The sequence below is a fragment of the Vigna unguiculata genome, chromosome 3, assembly GCF_037176805.1.
Source record: "Vigna unguiculata cultivar grain cowpea cultivar isolate G323 ecotype 2 chromosome 3, ASM3717680v1, whole genome shotgun sequence".
In the NCBI taxonomy this organism is placed as follows: Eukaryota; Viridiplantae; Streptophyta; class Magnoliopsida; order Fabales; family Fabaceae; genus Vigna; species Vigna unguiculata.
This window is the reverse complement of record NC_140794.1, coordinates 58,265,860-58,293,257: the sequence shown is the minus strand read 5'-3', so window position 1 is coordinate 58,293,257 and position 27,398 is coordinate 58,265,860. Positions and strand designations below refer to the sequence as shown.

Here is a 27,398-nt window from a genome sequence, read left to right as displayed (position 1 = left end):
AGCAATAACATTAGACCTAAGCAGGGATGCTCCAAAGACATTGTATCGTTCACTGAAAAAGAAGATAGAATAATGGTTAGATAAATGGGCACGCAAGATTGTTCTCTCCCCTTTTTTGGTAATTTCGTATAAAGTAGGGACTCTCAATTGAGAACAGCGGTAGAGTTTATTTATGTGGGCTTCGTTCATCTCAATTGTCATCATGTGACTAACCAAATTCATGTGTAGAATTGTCTTCTCTACCACCACTAATGGACTTCCCCTTAAGGCCCATAAGTTTCATCCACGGATATAGCACAAATATCGCAAATGTCAAAGTGAGCTAATCCGACTTACATGGATTGACTCATTACGAACTTGATTGAAAATGAGTAAATCTAACTCGACTCATTTTATGATGAGCAAGAAATTTTACAAGCCGACTCAACCCATCACGGAGTAGTAGGTTAAGTAAATTGACTAACCAATCCATATAAAAAAATTATTTATTTATTTATTTTTAAGTATTCAAATATTTAAATAATTTTTAAGCAATTTATGAGATGACGATCACAGTTAAATCAAGAATCAATGTCTTCATCATGCTTATCACCAATATATGATGAATTGTTTCCAAAAAAGTGTTCATATAGTTCAAGAAAACATAACTAATATTACACATTTTTTGTCATGCTATTTAACAAAATATGAATAAAAAAACTACAAATTTTGTCATGCTAATTTAGAAAAATGTGTTTATAAGATGGTTGCTTGAGTAATTTACTATAAAGATTATAGTTAAAGATTAAAGTATCAACGTATATAACTTGACAATCAAATTAATTAAATATTCAAAATATTCAAATATTATTGAGTAACATTCTAGCATTTAAAATTATGAAATTGTGAACCTATATAATTAGGACTAGTAAATAATTATTAAAAAAATATTAAAAAATTGTAAAAAAATATTGGTGGATTAAGTGGTCAATCCACCTTCAACCCAGTTCGAACCCGTTTAACCCATAGGTTAAGTGAACCGGGTTGAGTTCAATCCACTTTTAAAAAAATTGAATTTTTCTCAATCCAACCCAACTCAAATACACAATAAGTAAAGTTGGCTCACGGGTTGAAACACATTTTGACATCTCTACTATTGCAACTCTTTTGTTATGATTGATCAAACAATTAGAATTGGAGCACGTGTTAGATTTGTGAGAATACATGTGAGTAATGAGGGAAATAACATGGAAACAAAGAGAATTGCATGGGCGACAAAGCAGTAGGTGTATTTCATTTCAATCTACCAAATTCAACCATGGCTAAGGAGCTTCAACTACCAACATCACAAGCACCATTTCTACCACCAACATTCTTATGTGGACCACTCACGTCTAATGTTATAGCTTCTACGTCACTCTAAATAACTTTTAATCAATACAAACTTACTTTGTTTTATTCTTTCAAAATATGTTATTAATTTAAAAAAATAATAATATTCTTAGGGTAAAAAATAGATGCGGTTTAAATATAATACGGCAATACTTACACGTATATTTGCCTCCGACAAAACAGAACTTATCAAATCTCATGCAGACAACAATTTCAATTAGTCAAGGGTATTATAATTGTTAGAGTTGTGAAAACGGGTCAGGTTCGACAGGTCGGCTTGTTGGCCCGCAAAAAAAAAACGGGTCGGGTTAAAAAACAGAATCCATCAACCCGTACCAACTTGGCTCGTGTAGTCCGTCAATCCGACGGATCAACCCGCGAGTCAAAACGGACCAACCCGCGGGTCAATTCTTAGGTCAAAATGGACCAACTTACGGGTCTTCTAAGTTAAAAAAAAAGTGCACATGCAACATGTGGTTCAAACTGAGAAAGAATATCCTCTGCTAAAGTGCAAAAAATGTCATAGATATTCATTTACGCCAATTAAATTTAGGAACACGTTTCATTTGGAGTTATATATGTACACAACTATAACATTCAATTCAAGTATAAGTTTTTTAGTATTTTATCTACACTAACCAACAATCATAACAAAAGTTTTGTTTTGTTTTACTTTTTGTTTTTGCAGGTATGAATCTTCTTAAGTTTTACATATTTATTAAATGATTGTAATATTTTTTTTTTTTGTTTCTTCAGTAAACATTTCCATATGTAAAAGCATGTAGGTCTATCTTTATTACTATCTCAGATTTTGTCATTACATTAATTAAAATCAACATTGTTAACACAAATAATTGATGAAAAAAAAAATTGATTTGATAAAAAAAAAGACAAAGATTTTTGGACCTCCAATTTAAGTCAAAGTTGGCCTGCGGACCGGGTTGAATAAACGAACATGTTTTCCACTTACGGACCAGTCCGATCCGACCCGTTTATTACGGGCCAAAAACGGTCCGAGTTGGCCCGTTTTAACACCCCTAATAATTGTACTCTTACTCACAGTTTACACTTTCCGGTAATATAACAAATGCTAATTAAAAAAAATGTATAACCAAATTGAAAAACCATTTTAAAATAAGTTTAATATCTTTCTTATCTTTAAAAATTTTAACTTTTTCACGAACACTATTTTGTACATATGTCTTTCAGTTATTGTTACTATTATGAGAATATTGTAATGTACTTTCTCGTTTCAAACCCTACTGATGATATAATATATAATAGAAGAGAGCAGATTTGATAACCTAAAGCACATAGTTCATATGAAATTTATTAGAATTCTTTGTCCATCACAGAGTAGTTGTCATAATAAATTATTGCCAATTATACGAGATTATAATATCAAAATTTATGCAACAATTATAAAATTGAATGACAAATGGATCACTTCTATAGAAATAATTGACTATTTGACTATCTCACATTATCCTACATATCACATATTTGGGAAATCTCCAACATTCTCCCACTTCGTTCATTTATTCAATTATCAATCAATACAAGAAACTAAATACAAGATCATGGTGACAAGTCCTCCAAAAGTGAGTATTATCTCCCATGTATCACAATATACCAAGTCTCTCATCAAAGACTCTTAACTATAATGAATAAACCATATGTTCATTCTAAGTCAAACAAAATTTCTCAAAATGAATAAATGTGCACAACAAAATGAGAAAAAACTGAATAAAAGTTTTATCAAAGTAAAAATAATGATTATCACAACATGGAACCAATTCCCATTTGAGCTAAATGATCCTTAAAATTCTTTAATGACTACTTAACATGTTTTCTTATGGCTAGACATTTAATGTCAATGTACTTAATTTGACTTCCATTTCTATTATTCTTAGCCATAAATAACGCAACAGAGTTATCATAATACAACTTCAATGTCAGGTCTCTGATATCTTATCATCTTGTTTCCTGAATAGATGCAATGTTCACTTCCCATTGGTCATACCTATATGGTATTATAAACATGAATTGTAGTTCCATAATAAATCCACCATGTGTTATGATTAATACTAGTCATATTAGGTTCATAAAAAAATAATTACCTTTCTTCTCTAGCCAATTCTTAAGTTTTGTGCAATCCTTTCTCATGTGTCATTTCCTTTACAAAAGAAACACTTCGACTCCTTCTTTACAATTGACTTAGCATACATATTTCCCTTCTTGTTAACTTGATTCTTCTTATTCTTAAGAGAAGTAGTTAAGTTCGCCATTTAACTTTCTTCCATTAGCAACATTTTCTCTTCTTGAACACATAAGGTCACTAATTCATTAATAGACCATTTATCCTTATGTGTGTTATAAGAAATTTTAAAATGAGCCTATTGATGAGGCAAAATATACAAAATATAATATACTAGTAGGAATCAAACATGGTAACCTCTAAGGCCTTTAGTTGAGCAATAATGTCTCTTATGGGCATGATTGATCACGCACTCCTTTAGTCCTCATGAACTTTAAGGATGAAAAATTTATAATAATAGTGTTGGTAAGAGATTTATCAAATGTGATGAATTGTTCATTAATAACCTTTAACAAATCTCTCACATTATTATGCTGATAAATAGAACCCCAAATACTAGCAGAAAAAAGTTAGTCTTTATTAATGTCATAAAGAGACAATTTAACCTCTCCCATTTTTTCATAGAGATCAACAACATTTGGAGTCTTGGTCTTAGTAATAAGGATGATTCTAGCTTCCTAATAGCATAGTCAATGTCCATCCAACCCAAATGGAGAATAACTTTCTCCGTCCAAAACTTATAATTAGCCTTTTAGTTTGAGAATACCATAATAGATATAAAAAATATTCATAAATTGAGAAAATGTACAATTTTTAATTTTTAAAAATACATGCTCATTGTCATAATTTGAGACTATAACAAATTAGTGTTTTTTGCAATGCAAACATGTCTTAATTCAAACAGTAGATTTTACTTAACCATCACATCACCACGTCACATTAAAATATAGATACAAAATAAAATTATATACTCCTCATTATTTTAACAAAATAATAGGTGCATTTTTTAATTCATCTTTAACCTCACAATAACCAACACACATACGGTCCAAAAATAGTATCAATTACATTAGCAAGTGATGTTAGGAATCCAAGTGTGAGTCTAAGTCCCACATTGACCAGAAATGAGAAAGTAAAGCACTATATAAGAATAAAGACCCATAAACCCATTGCCTTAAGGTTTTGGGTTGAGAGTGGTGTCAGTGTCTTATCTGGTTAGACTCAGATCTCATTGGTGTTGGATTCTAAACAAGACAAAATGTAGACTAAATTTCAGTCATTGCCACTGTGATGATGTCATGAGTGTCCATCATAGAATAGTTGCCATAATAAATTGTTGTCAATTACATGAGATTACAATATCAAAATTTACGCAACAATTATAATTGATTGACAAATGAACCACATCTATAAAATTAATTGATCATGTAAATATTTCATATTATCACACATATCACACGCATTTGATAAATTTCCAACATTTAAACTTTGGAAACTCTTTTAGAGACAAAGTTTGACCGTTTTCTTTAAAATATAAATATTGAAAAAATAAAAGTAAAAAAAAAATATTTTACAACGACCAAAATAAAATTTTATTTATTCTTCGACAAAAACAGTGATTATGAAGTTTAGGGATAGATAACAATTTATTTTACATGCATAGGTAAGATATTTATTGCTTTGGATTTTTCTTTTCAAGTCTCGTGGTGGCTTCATGGAATTGAATGCATCGCTAGGACTCAAAGGAAAAGGAATTTTGTTGGCCCAAGTGGACAATTCACATTAAGTGTTTTTTTTCCTTTCTACACCTCTATTATTATTACCTGCAACTCATATTAACAGAAAAAAGATTAAAACATCCTTCTAGTTGTATCATGTTATCATCACCATGTTTTCTTTTTCTCCGTTGCACCTCCAACTACAGACTCTTACAGAGGAAGAAGGAGAAGAGAGAGTAAAAGTTGGGTTGTTTGTTGTTCCATCAAATTCGATTTCAAAAGTATCTCAAATATTATAAAAATATTCTTTTTGAAAATTTTGTTCCATAACATATCTCATATATTATGGCAAGTTTGTTCTATAAATTTGGGAATCATATTTTAGAACATCTATTATAGAAATCCTGATAAGAAAATTTGAGAAAGATTACTCTGGATTATTTCTAGAAGAAATAATTCGCAAGTCAACATAACTTAAAAATTATAACGGTGCAGTTAATAATCATGGATGTGCATTGAGAAAAAAGCCTTAATCTTTCCAAAAGCAGCCCAATACGATTTGTTTTCCTTGATGTTGTTGGTTTATTTCCTCATTGACCAAGTACAAAATAGTTAAAATCACATGTTGAAAATAAAGTCTAGGGTTGTATTTGAAAGGGAACACATACACACCCACCCACCATAAACATAAAAATGTGATTGATATTCTCGTGCCAAAATGAAATCAAATGAATTATTATAATAATTATTATGATGATGTGTGAAGAGTTAAAAAAATGTGTTGGTGTTGATTAATTAATTGTATTAATTTAAAGGTGGGAGGGTTAAATAGTATTATAATATGAAATTGAAGTGACATGGTGGATCCTGGGCCTGTGAAGGTGGCCCAATGAGGCGTGTAAAAGTGGAGAGGACAGTGAAGGAAGCAGGTGAGATAAAAAGTCAGAGTTGAACACAAAAAATATTATAATTTCATATCAGACCCCACAAAATATGTCACCATCTTCTATTCCTCCAAATTCATTTTAATTATTAAACAAATCTTTCTTTTTCCAACAACAAAAAAAAATTATATACATTTTTTAATTCTTTTTATCTTTTTCCTTGCCCCTAAGAAAGCGACTCCATCATCTACACGAAACTCATGAATCATTTCTTCTTTCGTTATCTCTGCTACAATCCAATTCCACTTCTGAGATAAGAGAAACCATATATCACTTGCATTTATTTTCTTATTCTCACTTTTTCTTTCCTTCATGTATTCTAATTTATACTTAATTTTCATGTTAGCAGAAGGGTTTTATAATGTTTGTTAGTATTAAATTTTATAATTTTAGAGCATACTTTTTTTTAACTTGGGATATCCTCTGACTGAAAATAATATATTAGTCTTTGGGAATAATAAGATTCGTTGAAAGGATCAAGCTTTCAAAAATATTTATTTTTTTCATACATGTACATAGACATGTGAATTGAATCGGTGATCGCACACTTAAAAATATATGATTATCTGTAAACTATAGCATGTATTATTTGGATTAGATCTACCTGTACTTGAATTAATACTATGGATTGGATGAAAGTGTTTTAAATTAATACATTATGTATGTTCCATTTATACTCGCAATAAAAAATTTATATTCACTCTCCTTTTCAACAGGGAAACTCACTATTGTATTTCTTAAATTATTACTGGCTCTCATTTTATTTGTTGGAATTTCCAATATTATAGAATGTATAAACTACTTTAACGTAATATCTGTTGAAAAAAAAAATAAGGAATAGCAAGCTACGATAGAAATATATATATATATATATATATATATATATATATATATATATATGTATATGTATATATACATATATATATATATATATGTATATGTATATATACATATATATATATATATATATATATATATGTATATGTATATGTATGTATATATATGTATGTATATGTATATATATATATATATATATGTATATATATATATATATGTATATATATATATATATATATATATATGTATATATATATATATATATATATATATATATATATATATATAATAACAGCCTAAGTTCAGAATTTAACCTTCATATTTATGTATAAAGCTTCTAAATTTATAATCAATGTCTTATAATTAATAGAAAGTCACGTGAGCATTTTTGAATAAGAAATCAATTTGAACTTTTGAAAACTGTGTTTCTTCAAGTGAAAATGTTGTTGCTTATTACCTGTATCAATTCACTTTTTCTTCTCTGGCCTTCCTAGAGCTTCAATGGAGTGTGGCAAGAGAGTTGGTCCTAAATGATTTTAATCAACTTCTCTAGTATATTTTGTAAGGTAGTCACAATAGTATCTTATCATTTTTACACTCCATTTATCAATTTGTGTCTTCTCTCGTCATGATTGTTATTTCATTTCTTGCATATTTTATATGTTATTATTATTATTTTGTGTGTCTTTCCAATAACTTAAAAATTACATAGAACCACCAAAATTCCAAGAGTCTTCGACCAAACTTTATACAATATAGTTAACCAAATTTATCCAAAAAAGTCAATAAAAATTAAATGTTAAGAAGTGGATTTTAAGCTTAACTCATTTTTATAAAATCAAATTGTAAAGTGAGGTATGCATTCTTTTATATGTTTTAAATTGACTTTATTTCTGGTCAATATGCTTCCCTCATGTCGAGACATATATATCTCGAGTATGAGAGTAAACTTCAATGGATAGTCAACAGTGGGTGGAGCAATAGACTCAAAAATCAACAAATTTACTTATGATAGACTTTAATTGATATGTTTGATATAATTTTAAGAAGTGAACTTTAAGTTTGTTTTGGTACATTCAATAAATCCCATATCGATTAGAAGTCGAGGTCAAACACAGTTTAAATAATCCTTCCTTCCTCCACCTTTTGAGGCATCTTTTAAGGAAAAAACTGTAACAGAACTTCACGTTCCAAAGAGAACAAAACCTTGGGAACGTGGTGATTTTTCTTAACGATGTTGTCAAACAAACTTGAGTTGGATCGGAACAAAGCCTAACTCAAGAACTTCTCAATAAATCTTACCAAGCTTTAACCACACCAAAATCCCAACCAAAGATCCTCAAGAACATAATTCTTTACCCAAAACATAACTTTTGGAAATGTTAGTTGAGTCCCTCTTCAAAAATTCATAAGAAAAACCAACGAAAACCTTAAAAAAGCTTTCTAAGATCACCTATACATCTTCCTTTATCCATCTCAAATCCAGCCAAGGCCACAAGCACACACAAACAACCAAGAATCAAGGTAAGAAACCAAGTCTTTGTTAAATGAGAGAGAATAAAATATAAAAGGAGAGTTTAGAGCAAAAGAAGTTATTGCTTTTATATATTTTTTTTTCTCCCATTTAAGAGTGGTATCAGAGTTTATGTTTAGTCTTGGAGATTGACTTGTACAAGTGTGAACCCATTTTCGAAAAAAACTGCGTGTCTCATTAAAGAGAACTACAATACAAAAGGGTTATTCATAGTTGAAAATGTTTATCGTGAAAAATGTAGACCTTATATAAAAGGAATAAAAAAATAAAAAAATAATAAAAATACAGCTGAGAAAAATTTTATATATATATAAAGATTGTTTTTTTTCTTTTCTATTAGATCACACAAATATGTAAAATAACATGAAAGTTTCCAATTAAAATTTGGATAGAATAGTATTAATTTCTTGTTGTTAACCTTCACGGCTTTGAAGTTAAATTTCAATATAAAAATAATAAGTAATTTTTTAGACAAATAAATAATAAATTAATTTTAATATATTAAAATATAATATATATTGTTAATTCTAAAAATATATATTAATATATTCTTAACTTAAAACATTAAAAAATATTTATTTTTCATCTATTTTAGTCTTTATTATCCAAACTTATCCATAGACCAACTCAATTATTTTAGATAATTTATTTAAAAATCAATAAATAATAAAAATATTATTATATAGTATTCATGTCTACATATATAAATATATATATATATATATATATATATATATATATATATATATATATATAATATGTTATTTGATAGTGAGGTAATTATATAAATTTAGAGAGGTGAGAAAAAGAACTTTGAATATTTAGTTGTAGTTTTATACCAATGCTTAACCTCGCCTGACCAGGAATATACGCCCACCGATGGTATCTATTTTCCATTTAATTTAATTTATTTTATACTTTTTTATAAACTATTTAAATTATATTATACTATTTATTTAACAATTAAAGGAATAATTATATAACGGGAACGAATAATTTATGAAAGAATAAATGAATCAATATGATAAGTTTTCTATCAACACATGTCAAAGAAATATAAAGTGTTTAATAAATTAAACTCGACTCCTTAACGTTTATCCAATAATTTGATTAGAGATAAAAAATAAAACAATTCATTAAAAGTTAGACGAGATATTATAGTGAAGAAATCATAATAAAAGTACATTGAAAACAGTTATTTAATATATTTTTTTATCAGATCACTTTCATGAGATTATTGTAGCGTTTACCAGAAATAAATAATTCTTTACCATTATTAACTAATAACATTCAACCAATAAGAAACCCACAGACATCTTTATACTTCGTTATACTTTATACGTTCACATTATCTTATAAAAAGCCAAAACGAAATAAAAAGCTAATCTGGACAGAAAGTTTTTAAAAAACCTTTAAAGAGGTTTTATTTACAAACTTATGCTATTTTTATTTTAAAATTAATCTCGGAATTTTATTTCCCCACAATTAAACAATAAAACCCTCAAATTTATTTATTTTTTCTCAAACCAAAATGTAATCAATGTATCAGTGCCAGTCAGTGGCAATTGAAATTTGCCTGCAAAAAAACTTTGAAATTCATCGTTGAAAAATAAGTGTACTACTCCAAATTTAAATACCAGCAAATTATTTTCACAAAAAAAAAAAATTATATATAAATAAATTATATTTTAACTAATTTATAAATTTGGTGATTTTCATTTTTTTTTCGACTCGTTTTATTTATGATATTAAATTTAAAAAAAAATTGAATATTAAAGATAAAAGGGATTGTTTAGGTTTATTTTGAAGTGGGAAGGATAATTAAGGATGGAGGCTTTCCCACAGAAACTCACGTGGTCTCATCTACCCATCCAGAGGGGAGACAAATATCAGAAGCAAAGGTTTGGTAGGAAAAACCATTAATACCATCTTTAATTAATTTTTAAAATTTTTCAGAACTTAAATTTGTAGTTTGAACATATATTATTTAAATTAAAAATAATTAATATTTTTAAGATCCATTGAGAAAAGCGTTGCAGTGAGTTAGTGAAAGGGTATGATAGTAAGTCCACACTCTCTTTCCATGGAAGGCTCTTGTTATAAACCAAAGCCACACTCTTCTCTTCTCAAAAACGCCAAGGGAAAACAAACATAGCCACCGCTTCTGTCTCTCTCTCTCTCTCTGTGTTTGTCTCTCTTTCTCTCTCTCCGTGTTCAGGATTCTGTCTTGGCTCTGGTGTTGGAATTGGGTCTCTCTCGTCGTTGTTGGTGTTCTGAGTGATGGGTATGCCCTGCCGCTGTTCCCACACCTCGCACATCACCGAAATCATCATCACCAGCTTCTTCCGCCATAAGTCTTAGATCCTCACCTCAATTATTTATAACTCCCTTACTCACCTTCTTTCATGGCACCTTGAGATCCAACTTCGTTGGACTTACCAACGCTTACTCACATGGCGGCTGGAAGGGCTTTTTCCGACATCACTGCCTTTCTTCGCAACCAAACACCTCCTCCCACTTCCCAACCTCTCGATTCTCTCTTCCTCTCTTCTTCCACCGCTCCTTTTCTTGGTCAGTCATAATTATTTCTTTCTTACCCTCCCCTCCTTAATTTTCACCACTCATCACGCTTTAACCGTGTTTGACCTTTTTTGCTATTTGATTCAGGTTCGAGATCCATGATGAGCTTCGAAGGAGAAGGAGGAAAGGGGTGTAACGGCTCCTTCTTCCGCGCGTTTGACATAGACGAGAATGGAGATGAGTGCATGGACGAGTACTTTCATCAGCCTGAGAAGAAGCGCCGTCTCTCTGCCAACCAGGTTCAGTTTCTCGAGAAGAGCTTCGAGGAAGAGAACAAACTTGAACCCGAGAGAAAAACCAAGTTAGCCAAAGACCTCGGTCTGCAGCCACGACAAGTCGCTATTTGGTTCCAGAACCGTCGTGCTCGCTGGAAGACCAAACAGCTCGAGAAGGACTACGAGATTCTGCATGAGAGCTATGAGAGTCTCAAGGCCAACTACGAAAACCTCCTCAAGGAGAAAGACAAGTTGAAATCTGAGGTAATCAAATCGATAACATAACTCAATTTAGATCCAAAAATGACTATTTTTCTATCAAAATTGAAGTTTGATCTTAACAACAGATGTTTAACAGAGCTAACAAGACTTAAGAAACAGCATATATAAGTTATCCATGAATTATAATGTTGGGTTATTCATGTTTTGGTTAAATCAGGTGGCGCACCTGAGTGAGAAGGTGCTTGCAAGAGAGAAAGAAGAGGGGCAGTTGAAGCAGGCCGAAAGTGGAGCAAAGAGGTTGCAGGAACAGGATCAGGAAGCACCCCAAAGGCCCGTACTTGAATCAGTTTCGGAAGGTGAAGGATCCAAAGTGTCTTGTGTTGTTGGGGGTTGCAAGCAGGAAGATATCAGCTCAGCCAGGAGTGACATTTTGGACTCGGATAGCCCGCATTACACGGATGGAGTTCACTCAGCGGTGCTAGAGCATGGTGATTCTTCTTATGTGTTTGAGCCTGATCAATCGGACATGTCACAAGACGAAGAAGACAACCTCAGCAAGAGTCTGTACCCTTCCTACCTCTTTCCCAAACTCGAAGATGCGGATTACTCCGACCCAACGGAAAGTTCTTGTAATTTTGGATTCTCGGAGGAAGATCACGCTCTTTGGAACTGGGAGTACTAAGTTTGCTACCATGTATCTGTGTCTGTGCTGTGTGTAGCGTTTATTTAGTATTTGCACTTTTTTAGTGGAGACATTATAAATGGGCAATAAGTCAGATGAATCACTATAGCTTTATTAGGACAATAGAGATGGTGGTTTTTGCCGCATTTTGCTACTTGTAATGAAAGTGTTGGTTCCAATGTAATTAAATAATGCGTTCCCGTTAAGAATGTAATTGTGGATTTAGTTTAATGAAGAAATTTAAATTGGAAAGCTGAAGAAATGGAAAAAGATAGTGAGGCAAGGAAGGAAGATTTAGGAGTGTGAGTATGATTGTTGATGATTGTGTTGTGGAGTTCTGGGTCCCTGTTGTTTGGACTGGTAAGGAACCCTGCATGTCCAAGTTGACTTGCCTGCACTTGAAATTGTTTCCAAGTTCAGAGCATTTAAGCTTTGTGAAAGAAGGAGTGTCACTTTCGTTACGACTTGGCCAAAAATGTATGGCTATCCATTCAACCAGGATCACCGACTTCTCTTCTTTATGTGCTCTTACTCGAGAATATCTGTGAGAACCTTGGCATCTTGGAACATTTTTCTTCAAGGCAAAGGGGGTGTATTTTTTTTTCCTTTCTTTTCTTTAATACAAAGAGAACACAACATTTTTATAATTTATTCCTTTTGGGGAGAATTTTGTACGTACTCGGAGAAATTAATAATTTTTTTTTCAGTAACATCTTTTTCTTTTTTTCTTCCTTCTTATTATATGAGCATTTCTTTGGATGATCGTAAAGATGGAGTGGAGGAAAATTAAAGTTGGTAGGTAAAGAGGATGACAAAGAATTGAAGAGCATGGAATAAAATATTGAAAATAAATTTTATTTTATTTTATTTTATCTCTGGGTGTTTTTTCACCGGTAACGTAAAATATTTTTTTCTGAATTTATATATTTTCTATTTCCCTCTGTTTATTCAGACATTAATTTCTTTTTTCATGAATTAATCTCGTCTAAATGAATAGGTAGACCATTATTTACTAATGTTTACCATAAAGATTAGACTCTTTCGATGCAAAAGTGAAATGATAAAATAGATAAAGGCTAATAATTTTATCACATATATAATATTGCTAACTAAATATAAAATATGAGTAATTACTCGTCCCCTAATTTTTTAGTTTAGTTCAATTTGGTTTTCATATTGATTGGTTCAATTTAGTACTTCAATTATTTAAAAGGTTCAATTTGTTCCTTTTTCGTTAAGTTATAATTAACACTGTGTTTGTACATGACACATGTCAATCTGTGAAAATCTTTAACATTTTAAATTTTTAAATTTTTTAAAATTTTTTTTTTTCTAAAAATTTATAATCTGTCACGTGTCAGGTTATTGACGTGCCATATGGCAGTTTACAGTCATGACATGTGACAATGATATTAGTTGTTTTCAATTTAGTTCTCTATTTAAATTTTTGATTCAATTTAATACTTTAATTCTTTAAAACAATCCAATCTTGTCCTTTTCAATTTGAGACAAAATTAGTAAATAATTATAACTTATATATACATGTTAAAATAATTCTTTTAAATTTATACATCAAATCACTATGTCTAAATATTCAAATTATTTTATTTTTTACAAGTGAAGAAATTTGAAGTGTAAAACATTATAAAGGTAAAAATGTTAAAAATAAAATAATTTGAGTATTTAGGTGAAGTGATTTGATGTATATATTAAAAAAATTATTGTAACATGTATATATAAGTTGTAATTAAACTTATTTACTAATTTGATCTCAAATTGGAGAGGATAACATTAGATAGTTTTAGGAAATAGGGTTAATAAATTGAACAAAAAATTTAAATAGAGAACTAAATTGAAAATAACTAAAACCATTGCATGTGTCATGACTGTAAACTGTCACGTGACACGACGGTAACCTGACACATGACAATTTATAAATTTTTAGAAAAAAAAATTAAAAAATAAAAAATTTCATGGTTTAACATGTGTCCTGTACAGATACAGTGTTAATTTCAACTTAACGGAAATAACCAAATTGAATACTTTTAAATAATTGGGATATTAAATTGAACTAATCAATAATATAAAGACTAAATTAAACTAAACCAAACAATTAGGAGACCAAATCAATAATTATACTTATAAAATATTAAGTAATCAAAATAGTTATCACAGGATGAAGTTAATCATAATTATTTTTATTTAACCAGTACTCTGCAGTGAAAATAATTCAATACTATACTTTGTTATTGTTTCGAATCCAAGTCGGTCAAAATAATATAATCAAGATTAATTACCATAATTGAAATATTTTAGTTTTATAACTTAAAATTTTGTCATCATTTTATTTTTGAGAGACATTTTAATGACTAAAGGTGGAAGAGATATTCAAATACCTGTTGAAGAAAAAAAAATTGTCACGTTATAAGAAGAATATGCATGTCTATTCCAAAAGTAAAACAGATTATTAAAGAGTAATAAAACCGCCATTAATTCACACAATACATGTACTTCTAAGTAAGATTTTAATTTCGGACAGTGAATATAAATGATTTTTATTTGGAAAAATAGATAGTTATATTTATAGCAATATTGGTACATACACGCGTATAGGGATGTCAAAAAAATCCGTACCCGTGAGTATCTGTGGATAAAACTTGCAACGGGTAAGAAACAGATATTAAAAATAGATACCCGCTACCCGCGGGTACGAATATTTTTGATACCCGCATGTTAACGGGGCGGGTACGGGTATCATGGTATCCGTACCCGTGGATACCCGTACCCGCTAAACTTTAATTCACACAAATATCCTCTGGAGGCATTGATGTGTATTCAAGACTGGTCATGGACCAGCTAATGAAATTAACACTTCTACTCATATATTTTAATTAAGTGATTGTTAGAAATTTTTAATGAACTTATGTTTTCATGTTCTTCTAGATTAAAATTGGACAACATGAAACTTTATACAACATTGCAAGATGTGGACATTGATGAAGTTAATAATTTCTTTAATATTTCATTCAAAAATAAACTACAATATAAATTGTTAGTAATTTTTTATTTGTTTGTTTTTCAAGAATCAATAGAGTGGGCTTATTGATCCAAGTACTAATTATAATTAAATATTTACTTTTGTAAATACATGTGGGTACCGTGATACCTACGGATATGAAAAAAATAGACAGATACTCGCATAACGGATACCCAACGAATATGGATACGGGTACGAGACGAATATTTATCCAACAAATAGGATATGGAGGAGCTACTACCTGTACCCTACTCGCTCCATTGACATCCCTATACGTCACATAGTTTATGTTTTGATTAGTTAATTATAATGTAAATATTCATAACTTTAAATCTTTTAGGAAACATAAAAGAAGTAAAATTGAAGATTGGTACTGAATCTCTTGACTATAAAACAAGAAACAATTAAATAAAACAAAAAAGTACTATAATCCCGATGCAAACATTAAACATCAGTCACATGTCTGAGCTGATTTTTTTAAAAGAATAACAAGATATGGATGATTACGAACCAAAGGAAAATTTAGGGAAAGAAAAAATGGTGTTTATTAGATGATGAAAGAGTGACACTGTCTTAATCTTTTGTCTCTTTTACTGTTCCTCGTTTTTTTATTGGGAGTATTTGTAATACCTGAGTAGTAAATATCGATGAAAAAGAATGAAACGCTAAAACAAAACCCTAAAAAAACTAGGGTCTACGATGAAGATGATGATGATAATGATGTTACATATGATTATTTTGAATACTAATTAACAGAGGAGAGAAGAGGATGTTAATGGTAGAATAATTGAAATTGGTGGCTGAGATTGGTTGTGATTAGGGTCAACATGTTGTTGTTCACATTCATCTCTGGTGTTAATTACGAATTTAATTTAGTTTAATTTAATTTAATTTACTTGATTAGGATTTGGAAGGAAATTGCGTGAGGAAAGGTCCATGCTTTACGGCGTGTCAAGAAAGATCCACTCACAAAGTGCCACACGCCCCTGCCTTCCAAAAACGCTTTCCTACCAACCGAGTCAACCCCACCACAACGGCTCCACCCAGATTCTGCCACGTGTACGGCCACCATGCCACCACCTGCCACTTTTTTTTTTTCTGTCCTCTTCGGTCAAACAAAAAAATTGGGGAAAATGAAGAGAAACGAGCCAGATTCAAGAGCAGCCACACCAAATGCCTTGTGCAAACTCCGCACTGGAATCTACACATCATACTGGGCCCCACCCGACGTTGACCTCTTGTGCCACGTGCCCTTTAATCTGCGATAGTTTATGAACCACCACATAAAAAAATCTCCAGTATTTTATTATATAAAATACAGACAATAATATTTTTATTATTAAATTTTGATAACTTTTTTTTATGATATAAGCTACCATTTTTTAAATAATTTTTAAATATTAAAAATATGAAAAATAAAAAATAACTTAAGAAATAACATTTAAAATTGTAAGAAAAAGTTATTAAAATTTAAAATTTAATAGATTTAAAATATCATTTTTCATAAAATACTATATAAACTTATACATATTACATAAAAGATAAGCATCATTGCTACTCTAAACAGTACAATGTATACAGCCTTCTATCTAAGAACCTTTCTTAATACAGAGATAAAGTGTGCCAATTTAATACATTTTTTCTAAGCACTCAAATTCCTCTGTCTGTAGTTATATATATATATATATATATATATATATATATATATATATATATATATATATATATATAATTGTTTATGATTCTTTTAGAGATTAAATGTTTTTATTTCATAAATCATAGATTTTTTCGTTAATTTAATTTCCATAAAATAATGTAATTGTTAGCTTAGTATTTAAATTTGTAGTTATTAATTTGCAGTTAGTTTGAGTGGTATGTGACCCAGAATTTGATGTTAAAACTTTATAAATGAAAGAAAATGCTATAGAAATAGAAAAAAGTTACTAAAATTATTGTGCTGAATTATAATGATTCGGAGTGAGGTGATGAACACACCATGTTGGTTGATGATTTTGTGTTGGGTACGGTCGTACATAGAGTCATTTATTTATTTTGTAAACGGATCTGGTACTGAAAATGATAAATTTAATTGGCACATTTTAAAATAGGTTAGATTTATTAAGGGGTAGATGGATAATGTATAGAAAAATTTGTAGTTTAGCGAAAAATAAAAATGAAGGAATCAAAATAAATGACAAGACGGAGACAGCAGTGGCATTGATTTATGGCGCATTTTTTGTTCTATTTTATGTAATAAAGGAAAGAGGTGTGAGATGATTGATTATTGAAGTTTAAATGTGTCTTCTTTTAAGAAGAATAATCAGAAGAGGAGTGAGAAGGAGAAACCGGAAATATTAGAAGGTAAAGTTGGCGTTGTTTTTAGTGTTTTTTTTTTTTTAATAAATGGAAAGTAAGGGAAAGTGATGATTTGGGAAATCTTTCTCCATATGATATCTCAATACATTCTTATATATTGTCATGTATGTGCTTCTTTAGATATTATGTGATTTTTTGAATTAACTTCTATTAATGGTGTGATTACAAATGTTTTTTTTTTGTTTTAATATTGAAAATTAAAATATTTAATTTTTATAATCAAATATATTATAATATTTTTTTTCAATTAATAAATATTATTAATAATCTTATTCATCATAAAAAATTTAAAATTAATTACAACTTATTTAAATATCATTTTATATTACTTTTAATATTAAGGACAATTTAGTAATCATAATTTTTCATCTATCAAATTTTATTTTGTATTAGTTACATCAATCCAATTTTCTTACAAAATTTATTCTTAAATCAATTCTACTATTACCTCCAAATCCCTTATAAAGAACAACATAAATTTCACCCTCAAATCCATCTAAATCAATCATCTTCCTCTCTTTCAAAGCATTCCTCTCAACCGCACACCCTTAAGGGATTTAGGTTGTGTTCTTTTGAAAGAAAGGATTAAAGGGAGAGGAAAAGTAAGAGATCAAAAGGATTAGAGGGTGAAGTTGATATTGTTTCTTTTAAGGGATTCAAAGGTGATTTTATAGTGGATTAGAGAGAAGTTCCTGAAAATAATTGATTGAATTGACTGAGATATTAAAAAAACTTTGAATAGAAAAAAAAAGTTAGATTACCAAAATGTTCCTATTGTTATACATAATATAAAATTATATATAAATAATTTAAAATTATTTTATAAATTTTATTGAATGATTGAAAATATAATAAAATTATTTATAAAAAATGAATAATACAATATATTTTGTATGAAAATAAATTTAATATATAAGGTGGAAAATAATCTATTTACATGGAACTTTTTTTTTCATTTTTAATAGTAATTTTGGAAGTAATAAATTTTTATTATAAGCATAATAAATTATTATTATAGTTAACATAGAATTAAAGAAGTGAATTGAAACCACGTGTATTGATTTTAACAACTAAATCACATACAACAAAAATTAAATAATGAAGGGATAATTTGATAAATCCAGTTGTGTCACCATCTATTCTCACTATGGATAGTGAGATTGAATTTTCAGTGAATCCTCTTAATCATCATCTATCTCCTCTCATCACCTTGTATAACTTCCAAAAGAACATGTCACTCATTGTATCGTTTCTCATTCTTTGTTAATAGTACATTAACCCAAAAGAACACAGTGTCAAAGTGGATTAGAGAATGAAGTTTGTAACTACTGTGACATATTAAAAAACTTTTAATAAATATAGAATGATATATAAATGATTTAGAATTATTTTTATAAATTTTATTGAATGATTGAGATTATAAAAAAATTATTTATAAAAAAAATGAAAAATACAATATATTTGGTATGAAAATAAAGTTAATGTGTAAGGTGGAAAATAACTTATTTACATGGTGATTTTGTTTTATTTTTAATAGTAATTTTAGCAATAATAAATTTTTATTATAACCATAATAAATTTTTATTTGTGTTATTAATTTTTATTATGTTTTCATAGTAAAGATGAATGAATAAATCACGTGTAGAAAAATTGAAATATGAGAGGGTAATTTTGTAAATTAGAGTGTGTCACCCTTTAATCTCACCATGTATAAAGGAATTGCATTTTGAATGAATCTCTTTGGTCATGTCTCGACATCACCTACTCCTAACCCACCAGAAATACTTCATTATAACATAGGGAAGCCAAGACTTCCCCCACCCCCCTTCCCCTTCCAAATGTTTTAATTTTATGTCATATATATATATATATATATATATATATATATATATATATATATATATATATATATATATAAATTATATTTATGTTTTATTATACTATTCATATTAAGTTTAGGAAATTTTCTTACAACTTTATTTGTATATTTTTATTGTTTAAAAAATAAAATAAAAATCAATAGGATGTTGGTAAATAAAATGAATTAGGATTTTGTCTCCAGTCATAAGGTTTTTTCTCATTAGGTTATCAAGAAAGTATAAGAATAGAAAGAAAAGTAAAGAGATAAATCAAGAAACAGATATTGGAGGATAGAGAGATTTAAGAATGCATTATTAGAATATCTCTCATTATTCAAGATTAGTATTCTACTATGATTCATGTATCTTCGATTTATGATTCTCCTGTTATGATGTTCCTCCCAAATCAAGTTTTCTCCAAATTAGTATGAAGCCTAATTATGATTTTAGAGATTCTTTAATGAAATTGACATGAATCATAATTATTATTTTAAAGATTCTTTTATGAAATTGACATGAACCCTAGTTATATTTGTTCCAAAGTATTATAACCCTAAATTATGAGATATAAGGATTTTGTGTTTTCTGTTGCATATGATACAATTTTGTAAAATGCATGGATGTATCTTGGACTACATTAGAAATTTCACTGCACATAATGAATTAGTTGGATAGTCTTAGATTGAATTGGAATAGAAATTAGAATATTTCTCTTGCGTGAATTCACAATTCACAGAATTAGAAAGATTAGAAATTGAAAAGTGCATATGAGAATTACTGTGTGAAAATGATTTAAATAGAGAAAATGAAGAATTTTTTTATTTAATTTAAAAAAATAATTTATATATAAAAAAAATTAATTTGGCATCCCTAAATATTTTCTCCAAATTTTGCATTGTCAAAACTGATAATTCATCTTGGTGACGACTCGAAAAAATATGGTATAAATAAGTGAAAAATCCTAAAATTAAGAGTTTTTTTGTATAAAAAATCTTTTGTTTTAAGAAAGCGTGTGATGTTGTAAAAAGACGATACAAACGAATAGTTACTACTAAAACATTAGTGCTTGAGAAAAATATTATAACCCTTAAATCAATTATCTTTTAACTTTTGAGTTAAAAATAACATTCTAATCTTTTATATAAATTTATTGCTAGCACATTAGTGTCATTAGTGTCGCATCTCTCAACATCTTCCCTCGCAATAAACTTTCCGGTTACGCAATCTTTGTGAGTGATCAAATAGATTAAAAAGTTTAAAAATATTGGCCACGTTTTAACCTTAGACTAGACATGATAAGAGATTACACATATAGGTTGGGTTGCTCTCGTTAGACCCATTGTAAGTAGGGGTGTCAAAACAGGCCAGTTCGGCTCGTTTTTGCCCACCAAAAATGGGTCGGGTCGGGCTAGCCTGCCATAGCAAAACAGGTTGAATTTTTTAACACAAAAAATACATATTTTATGAAAATCATCACCTAAAAAAATTTCTTCAATAAATAATATGTTTTTTCATATCATAAACAAACTTTTCATAATAAATTATAGTGGTAAATGTACTTTTGGTCTCTTAGCTTTCAGTGAAATATGAAATTACTCCCTCTTCAAAATTTTGATTCAATTTACTCCTTCAACTTTAGAAATGAGTAAATTTAGTTGTTTTAACATAAATTTATTAAGTTTATTTAATGTTTCAAATGTGTTTCTGAGTTAACATTGAAACAAAAATGTGTCAAACGATGTAAACAATTCAAATGTTATCATGAAACACCTTTGAAATACCAAATAAACTTAACAAAATTTGGTTAAAAAAACTAAATTATTAATCACCAATGAGATATTTAACTAAATATATCCTTTACATAAAAAACTAAAAAAACTTAACAAAATTTAAAAGAAAAACTAATTCTAATTTTCATAGAAAGTTAAGGACCATTAAAATGTTTAACTAAATATATCCTTTACATGTACTTTGTTAAATAAGATATTTTAAGTAACTTTTATAAAATATAAAGATGAAATAAATATATAATTTATATTAAGAATGAAACACAGTATTTTAAAATAATTTGAGACTGTAAAACATATTTAATCTTTCTTTTCATTATGAATTATACCATATTATCTGTTTCCCATATGTGGTCTCGTGAAAGAAATTCCTTGGATACCTAGGAATGATTTTATAACCATTATAGGTGCTTTAAAAGAGAGATGAAAAAAGATAGGAATGGAAGAAAGCATCCAATTTAAGAGAGTTAAAAGAGAAGTGTTCCCTTTTTCCAAAAAAGATAATCTTTCCAAGCATCTTGTCCAAAATGCACAAAATCTTCTTGGATTCACACCAATAGACATCTTCATGTGAGTGAGAAAGAAACACACTCTACAAATAAAAAGAAAACAAAGAAAGCAATAGCCATCAACAACGTCTTGTCTATTTTAGCACCCACCCATTTGGTTTTCTCACTTTATGGCTTATATTACTTCACTCATTCAAAAGAATTACCTTTATATTTTTTCCCAAACTTTAAAATGATTTTCTAAGATTATTCTGGAGTTAGAAAATATATTCAGTACTAAAAGGACTATCCTTAAACTTGGAAATCACAGATATATCAACGAAAGAATATAATTGGTGCAATTAGAAAGCAATTGTGAAACTATTCATATGAAAGAGGTTTATTAGGGAAATATTATATATATATATATATATATATATATATATATATAATATTTTAATTTGTCATTTTTATCTTATGTGTCACTCTGACTCTCATTTGAATTATTTTTTACATTACAAAGGTAAAAATTTAATAATTATATTTTCTCAACAAAAAGTAACTTTAGACAGTTTTAACTTGTGAAAAAAAATATTTATATAACTACTTTAATATTGTGGGAATATGATCATGGGCGTTAAACTAATAAATTTGAAAATATTATAGGGGATATTTTACTCGTATCTTAAAAAATACACTGTTCATTAATCTAAGTTTATTTAATAAAATATCAACCAGTTTTGAAAATGTATAAATTTTGAAGACTTCTTTTTATCAGCATAAATTTTGGAGACTTGATCTAGTTATAATAAATTTTTAATTTAATAGTTGCATTGATAAAATTTAATATGAAGAGATAGTAATAGAGTAACATTAGTTAATTTTTTTCATGAAATAACTTGGTTGCTCTTTGTATTCTTTAAAAGTATAAGTAAATCGTGATTATAATAATACACGGTTACATAATGTTTAACTTATCTACTTTTTCTATGCATAATTTTGAGAAAATATAAAAATATATAATAAAAGAAGTTAAAAGGGAGTAATTATATCAAGAGTAAGTCGTAACTTAAATTCCTTCCATTAACTTTAAATATAGTGGAGGTGTATTAACTTATAACCCCTACAAGTAAAAACAAAAAAAAGTGACAACTCTATTAGTGAAAAATAAGAATTAAATTTTGGCAAAATAATAAGTTAAGGAAATCTCTCGTTAATAACCATTATTAACCACCAATTTCAGTGACAAAAAGATGTTAGTAATTACAGTAATAAATTTAGATATTAATTTATAAAATAAAAAATTATAAATAAAAAATTATAATTAATTTCTAAAATTTAACTATCAAGGTTTTGGCTATCAAATGGATTAGTTTATAAATTAGTCATTAAACATTAGCTACTAATATTTTGGCTACTAAAGGAATTAGTTTCTAAATTAGTTTCTAATTAATTAGTGATCAATTATATTTTTTTATTCATAATAGTGACTATTATAATAACCAATAATTTTTTATTTTGTAAATTGGTATCTAAATTGGTTACTACAGTGACTAACAATTTTTTTTCCTAAAATTGGTTATTATTTAAGAATTTTTTTGTATAAATATCAATCAATAAATGGTTAACCATATCAAAAGTACTTAAAAAGTTATATAAGTTTACTTCTAAACGTTGATATGATTTAAATGTCTACACTTTTTCCTTTCATTTTCAAAAGAAAGAAAAAACAAAGACGTTGTTAATATCATTTTTGTATGTTCCATAATAAGATTTATTAATATTTTTTGTATATGTATCCAACATATCAAGTTAGGATATTTATCATTGAGAGTATCTTGTTATTAGTTGAAAATGCAGTAAAAGAAATTAAAAAGAGCAAAAATAGAAAAAAAAAGATAAAAAAAAAGGAGAGAGGTAATTGAACTCAGGTATTGAGAAGTAGCAAAGTGGGACATGTCTTAAAATTAAGGATTAAATATGTTTTTGATCTCTCAAGTTTAAATAAAGTTTGGAATTAGTCCCTCTTCAAAATTTTATACCAATTTAGTCATTTATCTTTAGACATGCGTGAATTTAGTCCTTCTTACCAAATTTTGTTAAGTTTATTTGACATTTTAAACGCATTTTGTGATAATATTTGAGTTAACATTGAAGCGAAAATATGTCAAACGGTGTAAACAATTCAAATTACTATCATAAAATGCACTTGAAACGTCAAATAAACTTAACAAAATTTGGTTAAAATGACTAAATTCACGCATTTTACGCATTTTTTAAGATGAAGTACTAAATTAATTTGGTATCTATAGGAACCAGGCTATCTATCGCTTTTCATCCTGTTTGCATAGGCTCGTGCACAAATTTACGTTCAATAATATCAAGGGCTTTCACTTCGACACGTCTTCGCTCATGATCGCTTAGAGCCCCTCTTCCATCAATAGGTACTCCCAACGCGTCGACCACACGTCCTAAAAAACATACTTAACCCTAAAATTAACAATTATCTTATACATTAATAACACTTTCTCCTTGCGAATTCTATGGGATTGAAAATTATAAATATATTCAACAAGATCAAGTTTGAAACACAAAAATCAAAAATCAATTTAGAGAAAGACGTTCAGTAAGAACATCATCCTATATTTATCTATGGTAGGGATATGATAAAATTGAAACTTCTTGAACAAAATTTTCTCTTTGACAAAAAAGTCATTAATTTTCATGTTTACTTCTACCGGATTATGAGTAATTGCCACAAGACTTTAACCATCTAGTGAGAATCATAGAATTTGCCATAAACTAACACACCTCACAACATAACTCAACTCTGGTTGAATAGTAGTAACAATTGATCTATAGAGAAGGATCATTAAAGTACATGTAACAATTGATTTAGAACAAAAGAAACTTGAGAATTTAGAGGAGAAGAAGATTTACTGGAACCTGAAGATTGAACAAGAAATCCTTGGCCATTGGCTATGTAATTTTGATCATGACCTTCAAATGATTCCAATTGCTGAATATTTTGAGATTCACATATGAGATAAGAAGTTCACCAAAATCATGAGCTCACAAAGCAAGATTTGGATTCTAATTTTCAGAGTTAAGAAACATGGCGCTTGGACAAGAATTATTGTTCTATGACATATTCAGTCAAACATTGGAAATGATTGATACATTGTTGAAGAACAAAAGTTCTTGAAGATTGAGAGACGAGTTCGGTTGATAATCAGAATCACATTGATATGACATACAACTGTTGATATGACCAAACTTAAACAAACTTGCCATTAAAAATTGACAATGACCTCGTCCTTTTCTACTACTGTTGTCGCTACGATTACAACTATTTCCACGACCAAAACCACTGATTTGTAACAAAATGTTGAAGTTTATGGCCTTTAATCACTGATAACTTGTTACCTCCATAGAAGAAAATTAGAACCATACAATTTTTCCAAAATTGGATGAAACAAAGAAGTAGCGAAGGTGAGAAACATACAATTTTTGAATAACTTCAATGATGGATCTTCAAGTTCTGACACCGTAATAGAAATAAAGAAGAACAGAAGCAAAAAGAAGAAGATGAACCCAAACAAAGGGAGGTAACTAAATTTTCTTATATTGAAAAGTTGATTTACAAGAAATGCAAATTCTTCTCAAACAAAATACTACTAACATAGCAGAGTGACAAAATGACAACAGTCTTAAATTTGAGAGCTTTCTTAACACTGACGATTGTACCATAAAGTAATATGCAAAAATAATGATAAATTACTTCTAAGGCATGAGCTATTGCAATTTTTGGCAACGAAACCTCTTACCTTATAGAACATTTTTAGAAGATTTACGCATACTTCAATTTAACATCTAACACAAAAAACAAGTAATGTAAACTTCAAAAGTGATTCACCTTAACACTGAATAAAAATAAAAAAAGAAGAAAAAAGTAAAGGAGAAATAATATAACACTCAACCCAAACTCTATCCATTGACATCACCGCTCATGTTCATGCATCACCTGTGGGCTCCTCTTTGTCGTGCATCATCTCATGCATCGCATTAACTCAGCTTTGTGATTTGGCTCTGTTTTTTCCCTTTCATTTCTGGTTTATTCAAAGTGAATGATGCGTACAAATGAAGTAGTGTGGCCAAGAAGTCGTAGTAGAGACAAAATTCACTTGAGAAATCAGACCCTAATGAATGATTGGATTTATTGACCTAATTAACAAGGGATGCTATGTTGGTATTTGAGATTTGAGATAGGAGCATTGTACAATTATGACCCACTCACTGATCCAGTATTTCTGCTATTAAAAAGAAGGGAATTAGTGATGTTTAAGATCCCACTCTAACAAGCTTGCATCACAATTGGCACATTAGAATTCAGAATGTGATAGCGCGTTCACGAACCTTAACACCAACCACCCATTTTTGCGCAACAGAACAGAATCAACAACCATTTTCTCTGAGTCAATATGTTCCACTGTGGTGCCCCAAATAAAATAAAAGGGTGTTTATGTGTCGTGTGTTTCAACTTTTAGGAGACCATGCCACCGGGTGCTGTAGTTGGCTTAGTGGGTTCTTGTTTGTGGACCCTTTAGCTTTATCATTCAACTCTTCTTCTTCTTCTGCTGCTGCTTTGTTTCTGTTCAAATTGCACGGGTATCTCATAAAGATTGCCACAGCATTACCCAATCCAATCATTTATATTCACATTTACATTTTCATCAAAATTCACTACTTGCCCTTTAATTTTAATATGGGATTAATTCTATTTTGGTTCTTGGATTTCAATTCTACAAAGCAACTCTTCCGTCAATTCAAATATTTAATTTAAGTCTTTGAATTCACATAGTTAGATATTGAGGAGTGAACTGCACAATTGCAATGTAGAGATAAAAAAAATGTAATTAAGTTTTTTAATATATTATTAGTAAAAATATTACTTTCTTGATTCATTAGAAACTATTATTCTACACATAACTTTTAGAGTAATTATTCAAAAACAAATAATCGTATCACAATGATAACTTAAGATTGGATGATAATGTAAATAATCTTTACCCTGTCATTTTAATTTAACTTTTTATACCACAGCTTTTTCTTTTAATTATAAATGTTTCACTAGCACTTTACATCATTCCTTTACAAGGACAGGTTTGGAATACCTTATTTCATAAATTAGTTAAATTTAAAATTAACTTCCTTTGAAAAAATTGGAATAGGAACTATTTCCCTGACAACAAGCACAAAAAAGCATATGAAATGTTCATAATGGGTACGAATAATCTTTTATAATGTTTTTTGCTCCAGTGAAAGTTGAGCTGTGTTCTTGCATGTGGGTTCATGTTAAGCCCACAAGGAAGTCAATAATTACGAAGATGTTAGATGAGGATGGATTACATGTCATTAACATTATTGGAGCAACTTTTGGATTTGGCGCTCCCATTTTGGCCCAACCACTGGTTTCCTTGGCAAAGATATCAAAGAAATTTGCAGCAGGCCATGATTTTGGATAATGTACTGTGTTATTCACTTATTTGTCACAATTTTATTGCACTTTGTTCCGGTTTTTGATGATTCAGATCCCTTTTAAATATGTATATTATGTTAGGCTTTGGACTGTACAATAGAGGAGGCACAG

The 27,398-nt window shown here is 28.9% G+C and overlaps 1 protein-coding gene and 1 pseudogene across 1 annotated transcript; one reads left to right on the top strand and one right to left on the bottom strand.

Moving 5' to 3' along the window:
- Nucleotides 1-3,374: 3,374 nt before the first annotated feature.
- LOC146887974 (uncharacterized) lies at nucleotides 3,375-4,260 on the bottom strand (annotated as a pseudogene).
- Nucleotides 4,261-10,630: 6,370 nt separating this feature from the next.
- LOC114178087 (uncharacterized) lies at nucleotides 10,631-12,410 on the top strand. The gene is made up of 3 exons (XM_028063787.2): nucleotides 10,631-11,073; nucleotides 11,170-11,561; nucleotides 11,737-12,410. The coding sequence occupies exons 1-3, from the start codon at nucleotides 10,956-10,958 to the stop codon at nucleotides 12,199-12,201; spliced, it is 975 nt and encodes a 324-aa protein (XP_027919588.1). The 5' UTR covers nucleotides 10,631-10,955; the 3' UTR covers nucleotides 12,202-12,410.
- Nucleotides 12,411-27,398: the final 14,988 nt, after the last annotated feature.

Bases quoted from the DNA above. Each gene is read 5' to 3' on its own strand.
- LOC114178087 (XM_028063787.2), top strand. From the start codon at position 10,956: ATGGCGGCTGGAAGGGCTTTTTCCGACATCACTGCCTTTCTTCGCAAC. The intron at 11,074-11,169 runs GTCAGTCATAAT...TATTTGATTCAG, and splicing joins TTCCACCGCTCCTTTTCTTG to GTTCGAGATCCATGATGAGC. The intron at 11,562-11,736 runs GTAATCAAATCG...TGGTTAAATCAG, and splicing joins AAGACAAGTTGAAATCTGAG to GTGGCGCACCTGAGTGAGAA.